Genomic DNA, 8,925 nt, shown 5'->3' with positions numbered 1-8,925 from the left:
CACACACACACAAAAAAGGAAAAAGCCCCCTGGGCATTGATTCTGTAGTATGCACTTTCCACCACCAGGCGAGCATCAAGCCTCTTGCTCTGAGTTAGTGCACCCAGTGCCGTTGCCTGGCACTCTCTGGTCACAGTGAATCATTTTGTAAAAGTAGTTTGGTTCTGACTTTGGCTATTTAGTGGTTCTGAAAAGATTGTGTAACAGTGTGTGACAAAAAGGGCATGATTTGTGGCAGATGGGGACTGGTTTTGACACTATGTTAATGCATGGAGCCATCTTAGTGTGCCAGTTTTTGGTAAAAAATAGCATGCCTCTCCTGCCCCACACACCTTACACACCTGACTTTACTCTGTGTGACTTCTTTTTGTTTCTGAAAATGCAGAGGGACATGAAAGGACAGTAATTTGACAACATAGAAGAGGTGAAGAAAAAAAATGAGGGAGGTGCTGTCAGCCATCCAAACAGATGAGTTTGAAAATGTTTCCAAGAATGGAATTGCAGGTTTGACAAATGTATTAAGTGTAATGGAGAGTACCTTGAAGGTGATAAGGTTTTTTTTTTGTAAAAAAATGTTAAATACATAACTTTGAAAAAACAATTCTGGGTTTTTTTTTGTACCCCCTCATATTTCCCTGTGCCTAAGTCTGAAATGCCAGACTGTGATAAGAAGCAGATGACTAATATCCCAAGGATATCAATGTGGAAGTCATTGGACAGGTTAAAATTATTGCATTGAGGGGTTCCAATAAGTGGCAACTCAAGAACCATTTATGTGCTATTTCATTCCCTCTTCACCTTTGTGAAACAATATTAATGAAAGGTTTGTCTCACCTCCAACCCTCATTGAAAGTATAAATAAAGTTCCATCACCTAAATTGTTCATCTGAACATAGAAATAGTTAGTGTATTTTGTTCTAAAATTCTGTCTTATACATGTATACTTTCTTTCTCAACAGTGTTTAAATCCTATACCAATGGCTAAAGTAATGATGCTATCACTAGAACTACTATCTTCCCCATAGAGATAATTTATAATGTCCTCCCATAAAACAGTAATTATTTCCTTTAAGTGAACCAGAAACATATATAAGCCATAGATATACAAGTGAATTTTGAGCTTAGACTTAATCATAGCCCCAATTAAAGAGCATTAGTTCTTTTTTCTAAAAATCATTTTATTGGGGGCTCATACAACTCATCACCATCCATGCATACATCCATGGTGTAAAGCACATTTGTACATTTGTTGCCCTCATCATTCTCAAAACATTTGCTCTCCACGGAAACCCTTGGCATCAGCTCCTCATTTCCCCCTCCCTCCCTGTTCCCCCTCCCTCATAAACCCTTGATAATTTATAAATTATTATGTTGTCATATCTTACACTGTCTGACATCTCCCTTCATCTAATTTTCTGTTGTCCATCCCCAGGGAGGAGGTTATATGTAGATCCATGTAATCGGTTCCCCCTTTCCACCGCCCCACCCCCTCTCCACCCTCCTGGTATCACCATTCTCAGCACTGGTCCTGAAGGGATCGTCTGTTCTGGATTCCCTGTGTTTACAGTTCCTGTCTGTACCAGTGTACATGCTCTGGTCTAACCAGATTTATAAGGTAGAATTGGGATCATGATAGTGGGGGTTGGGGGGAAGGAAGCATTTAGGAACTAGAGGAAAGTTGTATGTCTCATCGTTGCTATACTGCACCCTCATTGGCTCATCCCCTCCCTGGGACCCTTCTGTAAGGGGATGTTCAGTTGCCTACAGATGGGTCTTGGGTCCCCAATCTGCACTCCCCCTCATTCACAGTGATTTGAATTTTGAACCATTAGTTTTTATGATATGGTCCTGCTCAATTCTTACGACCCCATGAAAGTGATCACTGAAGATATGTGTGCTATAGCAGAGTTTGTGAAGAAAGCAGATGGTGCCTGGTTACCAGAAAGAACAGTTTTAGCAGTATAAACTCTTCCTAATCTAATGACAAACCAAATTTGAATCAGAAAAAAATCCAGTGCTAATTTCTGAACCAATCAGCTGTAGGCAGGATGGTGAGTCATTAATGATTGGTTCATATCCTGAAGCAGGAAGGATAAACTTCTCATAAAATCAAACTTGGATAGAGGGAGTCGTTAGATGCAAATTAATATAGTCAAAAATATTGGGTAATTCTTAACCATGAAGGGTAAACATATATGTATTCCTCAGTTTAACACCTAAATTTGTTTATTTCTCTTCCTTTGGAGCAAAGGATTTCATTTTTAATCTTCTTCAGTTGAATATATATGCATATATTTGTCTATGGCCATGAAACTGTAACCAGGACTTAGAGATGATATAAGAAAGTGGGAGAGGTGAAGGGAAGGGTTATCTATCTAGTTTGTGCTAGCAGATTTCTTATTCATCATTTTGTGTAATTAATCATCTTCTTTAACTTATTCTTGAGTTGTGTGTATTATCCTTATTTTAGGCATGAAGGAGCTTAGGCTATGAGAAATTAAATACTTTCCCCAACATCGCACAGAGAACTTGTGATAGATTCAGAGTTCAAGTACAAGCTGCATGGTTTATTGTCATGCACTTGAGGATTCTTTCAGTCATGAGAATTCCTATAGTTTTACTTATAAATGACATGTATATTTAATCCTGTCTTCCTTAAGGAATTGCTTTGTAGAATTGCCACAGGGTATATACACGTGACATCATGTATATACCCTAACAGTTATTTCTAAAGTAAAATTCTTAAGAGAAAATCTGTTCCCAAATAGGACTGGTGAATGCATAGAGAAATGAAGCAAATGGTCTTTTCCCTAAAGTATTTTGCCATTACATGGGGGAGTTACAATTCCTTTCTGCTCTCATTAAGCCTTTTATTCAGAGAGGGTAATGGATTTAATTAATCGCGTATAGCGTTCTTTATACTTTGACTTTGTTGCTCTGAGAAGTGGTGGTTTAGAGGAGAGAAGCACTCTGTAGGCGGGTCATGCTGGTGAAGAGAAGGGCAAGACGCCAAGGTTTTTCAGAAGCTAGGGAGTTGGTTCTTGAGGGGCAGGCTGAAAGGTAAAATGGCTTACAATACCCTAAGCTATCAGAGAAATACTGAGTCAGGAACAACAAAACAAGTGAGTGAACAAGTGGAAATAAATGTTCAGCTTCCATTTTTCTGGACTGAGTAAAAATGACCAAAGTTAAAGGGTCCCTGTAATGATGAAAAAGAAAGCCTGTTTCCCAAACATCTCATTTTCCTAACTAATTAGAGATTCAGAATTGAGTGGGGTGGCAAACTCGTTGCCACTGAGTCAATTTTGATTCATAGCGACTGTGTAACAGAGAGTCGAACTGATTCTTGAGATTTCTGAGACTTTGAATCATTACTAGATAGCCTCATTTTGTTCTCCTGGAGTACGGCTGGTCAGTTTGAACTGCTGATCTTCTGGGTAACAGCTCAGATGTAACCCACTAAGCCACCAGAGCTCCTAGTGGGGTGATTAATTACATTAAAAGAACAAACGGTGCATGATTTACAGAGATATACAGATATAGCATTGATATAGTGAAATAAGCACTGCATCAAAAACAGGAGGGAAAATTTGAGAAACTCAAGTGTGAGATGTTATGGAAGGGGCATCATATGACATCTTATAACTAGACATGTGGAGAAGAGGATCAAGTTCAACAGCCCAAGGATTGTTCCTATGAAGCAGAAGTGAGGTGTGTTTCCAGTCTCCAACCTTTTTACCAGTTCTCTCACTAAAGGTCCCTCCTATGGCATCCTCTGCTGTGACAAAAATTTGTTGCCATGGCCATACAGAACTCACAGTTCACAAAATCCCCCGCTTCTAACAGTCTGTAGCTGTTGCAACAAATCCCACTTCTGACACTAAATGTAAAAATTCCTTGAATCGGGAGGCATCTAATGTCCAGCTTCACAAGGTGGGGACACGTCATGAACAGTGTCATCACTTCAATTTCTATGAGAAAGTAGTCAGATTAGGACAGATTCACTCAAGAAATTCAATGACACTCCCATTTGTGTAAGGAAGAGTTTTATATTAACAAGTAGTTATATATCGAGAAACATCCCACCCCAGTCCATCTCATGTCCGTAAGTCCCTCTTCAGACTGACAGTCACATTCAGTGATGCAGAATGCAGGAATATCATAGGCCGGTGATTGTACAGTTTTGTGGGCTCCAACATTGGTGGAAACACGGCAAGGCTCCAGCAGTTTTTAGGGTGTCCAACAAGCAGGAACGTTGAGGCAGAGAAAGGCATGGGAGGGTCCCAGGCTCTCCTTATGAGAAGGCCATGCCCAGAAGGAGGCAGCATCAAGCTGTTAGCTTAGTGACAGTTTGGATATGATCCCTAAACTTTTATATATTTTCAAGTTGACATAACAATTGTATAACATGCCTTCACCTTCTAACCTTTTTTAAAAAAAACTAATTCTGATACGAATCATTCTTTCCATAACAATCTCTACTTCTGTGTTGAGTCCAATAATTAGTTGCAATGCTCACAGAAGTCAAAGGCCATACTCACAGTTATGGGGCCTATTTTTGGATGTAACTCCATACACTTTAGGGTCACAAACAATTCAATACACCATCATTTGGCCAGGGCAGTTTTTACACATCTGTGTGCACTGACACACCTCCCTTTGGTTGTCAGACTCTTGGTTCTGCTTGGGAAAATGTTATAAAGCTGGTTTTGCTCTGCTGATAAGTGTCCAGAAACACTCCCCCTTCCAGTAAGCTAAGACCCTAAGGTGCTCTGCTTTAGCTCTAGAGACTGTCAAGTCTAGCTCTACCAATAAATACCCAGCGGTATCCCACTCCACCAGCAAGCCTCCTGCCTGAAGGCAGTCATATTTCTTATTCCATGGGCCAGAAAGCCCACCATGATATCTTTTGCTAGCCTGGTTCTACTTCTTCTGCTGTCACTATTTGTCTGCCCTCATAGGTAGTCATTGTTCTGGTGTTATAATTCTGTATCTCTCTGTCTCTTGAGTACAGAAAGTTCCCAGCACAGGGACCCTGACTCCAAAGGATGCACCCCATGCCCATATCTTCTATCTTAGTGTGTGGATTTGGCTTCCTTTAAGTCTACAAGGAGGGCAAAACTAACAGATAACCCCACTGGAGTTTTATACACCTTATTTACACGATCCAATTCCATTAAAAGCATATTGCATTGTGCAAATACACTGTAGGCCTTATTTATTTATTATTTTTAAATAAATCATTTTATTGGGGCTCTTACAGCTCTTATAACAATTCACACTCAATTATATCAAGCACATCTGTACATCTGTTGCTATCATTTCAAAAACATTTTCTTTCTACTTGAGTCCTTGGCATCAGCTCCCCCCCCACCCTCATCCTCCCATCCTTGTGAACCTTTGATAATTTATAAATTATTTCTATTTTCATATTTTACACCATCTCCCTTCACCCTTGTTTTTGTTGTTGGTCCCCCTGGGGCTGTGTGGTTGTACATTGATCATTGCAATATGTTCCTCCTTTCTTCCCCTTCTCCCTGTACCTTCCCCCTACCCTCATGGTATCACTGTTCTCATTATTGGTCCTGAGGGGTTTATCTTTCCTCAATTCTGTGTGTTGAGAGCTCTTATCTGTACCAGTGTACATGCTCTAGTCTAGCCAGATTTGTAAGATAGAACTGGGGTCATGATTTTGGGGTGGTGTGGGGTGGGGTGGAAAGAAGCATTAAAGAACTAGATGAATGTTGTAGTTTGTCAATGCTATACTGCACCCTGGTTGGCTTGTCCCTTCTTTGTGACCCTTCTGTGAGGGGATGTCCAACTGTGTACAGATGGGCTTTGGGCCCCAATCTGACCCACCTCATTCACATTGAAATGGTTGTTTGTTTGGGGTCTTGTGATGCCATTGATACCTTGTGATCACATAGGTTGATGTGCTTCTTCCGTGTGGGCTTTTTTGCTTCCTTGCTAGATGGCCCCTTGTTTAACTTCAAGCCTTTAAGATCCCAGACATATCTTATAATAACCTGGAACCATTAGCTTTATCCACCACATTAACTTATGTAACTCATTTTGTCTTCAGCTATTGTGTCAGGAAGGTGAGGATCACAGATTGCCATGTTATTAGAACAATGAATTCTTGTGTTGATGGAGGACTTGAGTAGAGACACAATGTCCATCTGCTACATTAATACTTAACCTATAAATATATGTACATAGACCTATATTCATATCATTTTATTAATATATTTACATATATACATGCCTATATTTATACTTACGTAAATGTCTTTTGCCTCCTAATTCTTTTTTCAATTTCCTTCTACTTTCCTCTTGTCCCACTATCATATTTGACCTCCATTCAGCTCTCTGAACTTCCTCTCGGCTACATTGCACCTGATCAAACTCCACCCGGCATTGTAAGCAACTCCTCATCCTCAATTTTAGGTCTCTTGGTGTTCCCTTGTCCCTGGGTTTGTTGGCTCACCACTTCTTTTCCCTCACAAGCCTTCTTTTTAAAAGTTAAAAGCAAAGATATCTCTTTGAACACTAAGGTGTCCCTGATCCAAGCCACAGTATTTTCAATCGCTTCATATACACATGAAAGCTGGACAATAAATGAGGAAAACTGAAGAATTGATGCCTCTGAATTAATTAATTTTCTGGCAAAGAATATTAAATATAACATGAATTGTCAGGGGAACAAATAAATCTGTCTTGGAAGAAACAGCCAGAATGCCTCTTAGAAGCAAGGATGGCAATATTACATCTCACCTCCTTTGGACATGTTATCAGGTGAGACTAGACTCTGAAGAAGGACCTCATGTTTGGTCATGTCAAGGATCAGGATAAATCAGAAGATCCTCCATGAGATGGATTGATGCAGTGGCTGTAACAATGGGTTCAAACATAACAATTGTGTAGATGGCTCAGGACTGAGCAATATTTTTTCCTGTTGTACACAGATTTACTATGAGTCAACACAACACAACTGCATGTAGCTACAAAAGAGCAGTCCCTCTCAATCATGTCATGTCAATTTTTTTGTATTATTAACAAGCTAACCCACATCCTTTGTGGGCCACTGACATTTGCTGTATCGCCCAGTCATTTGGTGGGAGTTGTGAAGATTATGCCTAGAAGAGACTAAGTGATTCACTGCAGGATATCTAGCATGTGTGCAAAGATTATTGAAGTAGGATAAGATAAATGCAATCCCTTTTAGGCCCCCAGAAAATTCATAAGGTGTAATGTTAGAAAGTTACTTGAGTTTGCAAAGTGTTGAGTGAGGAGTGATGTACTATGGAAAAGAGAGGGAAAATGAAGAAAGGACCATGTAATTGGCGAAAAAAATTCACCACATTTGATGCTTGGTTAATTGCTAAGTAGTATCTATTTGCCTTCTATTTTGAGTATAGGTTTTATATATTGTTTATATATTTTAGAATATATAGATATAGGGAGATAATGGACTCATATGAGAGTTCCTCCTACTCAGACCTACATGCTCCGGGCCACCTGGAATCTCCCAGTGACCTTTCTGAAGGCAGCTCTCACATCCTTGTTTCTCAAGCTGTAGATCAGAGGGTTGAGCATCGGGATGACCACAGTGTAGAAGACAGACACGACCTTGTCTTCTTCCAGGGATTTTTCTGAGCCACTCCGTATATACATGAAGGTGAGAGTCCCAAAGAAGAGGGCCACAGCCGTGAGGTGGGACACGCATGTAGAGAAGGTTTTGGCCCTGCCACCCGAAGATTTCATCTTTAGGATGGCCCTGATGATGAACAGATAGGAAATCAAGATGATCAAAGCATTGACCACGATCACAAAGTTGGCAAAGAAGACAATGATAATCTCCGTGTTTCTTGTGTCACTGCAGGCGAGCTTCAGCAGGGGTGGGAGGTCACAGAAGAAGAAGTTGATCTGATTGTTATCACAGAAGGTCAAGGTGAAGGTACACGTAGTACGCAGTATGGCCCCTGACACACCACACACATAGGCTCCTATTACCAAACTCCAGCAGATTCTGGGATTCATGGCCGCAGTATAAAGCAGTGGGTTTCTAATGGCAACATAACGGTCATAGGCCATTACTGCCAGTAGGAAACACTCGGTACCTGCACAGATGGTGAAAAAAAAGAACTGGGCAGCACATTGGCCATAAGAGAGAGTTGTCTTACCTGTGGCCAGTGTGGCCAGGATCTGAGGAGTGACGACTGAAGAATAGCAGGCGTCCAATAGGGAAAGATGGCTCAAGAAGAAGTACATTGGAGTGTGGAGTTGGGCATCTACGTGGATCAAAATCACCATCCCCATATTCCCCAGAAGGGCGACTAGATAGAAACTCAGAAATATCATGAAGAGGGGAATCTCTAAATTGGGGTGATTGGTAAAGCCCACAAGGATGAACTCAGTCACTGTGGTGAGATTATTCTTGGCCATGGGTAGAATATTGGTCTATGGTGAAGAATGAAATTAAAAAGCAATTTTAGAATTGAAGGTCAAATTCTTTTTGTGGTTGAAGTAAGAGATATTCCGGGTCAGCCTCCAGTTTATTTTTCATAATATTGTGCTTGGTTGAACCTCCTTGGGTTTCTGATTTCTTCTTATGCATTTCATGAAGCTGAACTTTAAGCTTGTTCTTTTATTCAAATTAATTTTTACCCACATTTGAACATTCCTAAAAGAGTAAGAGACACATAGACTTTCATATTTGGAAGTGATCCTGAAAGCATCTATTCTAAACCCCAGGGAGTAATAGAGTCTCCTTTACCATGTAAGTCATTCAGGGTAAAATATGTGATGCAGATGTTGCCCGTGACCTTGTCTGACTTCGTAAGGGGGAAGTATCAAAGTCATCATCATGAGCATCAGCTTCCTAAGGCTGATTCTTCTGATGATGGTGTCAGACATGCATTCAAT

At 40.4% G+C, this 8,925-nt stretch overlaps 1 protein-coding gene across 1 annotated transcript; it reads right to left on the bottom strand.

The window, feature by feature from the left end:
• Window positions 1-7,500: 7,500 nt before the first annotated feature.
• Window positions 7,501-8,445, bottom strand: LOC142446347 (olfactory receptor 9I1). Its single transcript, XM_075548106.1, has one exon. It carries the CDS (start codon window positions 8,443-8,445, stop codon window positions 7,501-7,503), a length of 945 nt encoding a protein of 314 aa, XP_075404221.1.
• Window positions 8,446-8,925: the final 480 nt, after the last annotated feature.

The sequence above is a fragment of the Tenrec ecaudatus genome, chromosome 4 (assembly GCF_050624435.1).
Source record: "Tenrec ecaudatus isolate mTenEca1 chromosome 4, mTenEca1.hap1, whole genome shotgun sequence".
Classification (NCBI taxonomy): Eukaryota; Metazoa; Chordata; class Mammalia; order Afrosoricida; family Tenrecidae; genus Tenrec; species Tenrec ecaudatus.
This window is presented reverse-complemented; position numbering and strand designations above follow the sequence as displayed.

Coding starts and splice junctions, on each gene's coding strand:
- LOC142446347 (XM_075548106.1), bottom strand. CDS start 8,445: ATGGCCAAGAATAATCTCACCACAGTGACTGAGTTCATCCTTGTGGGC.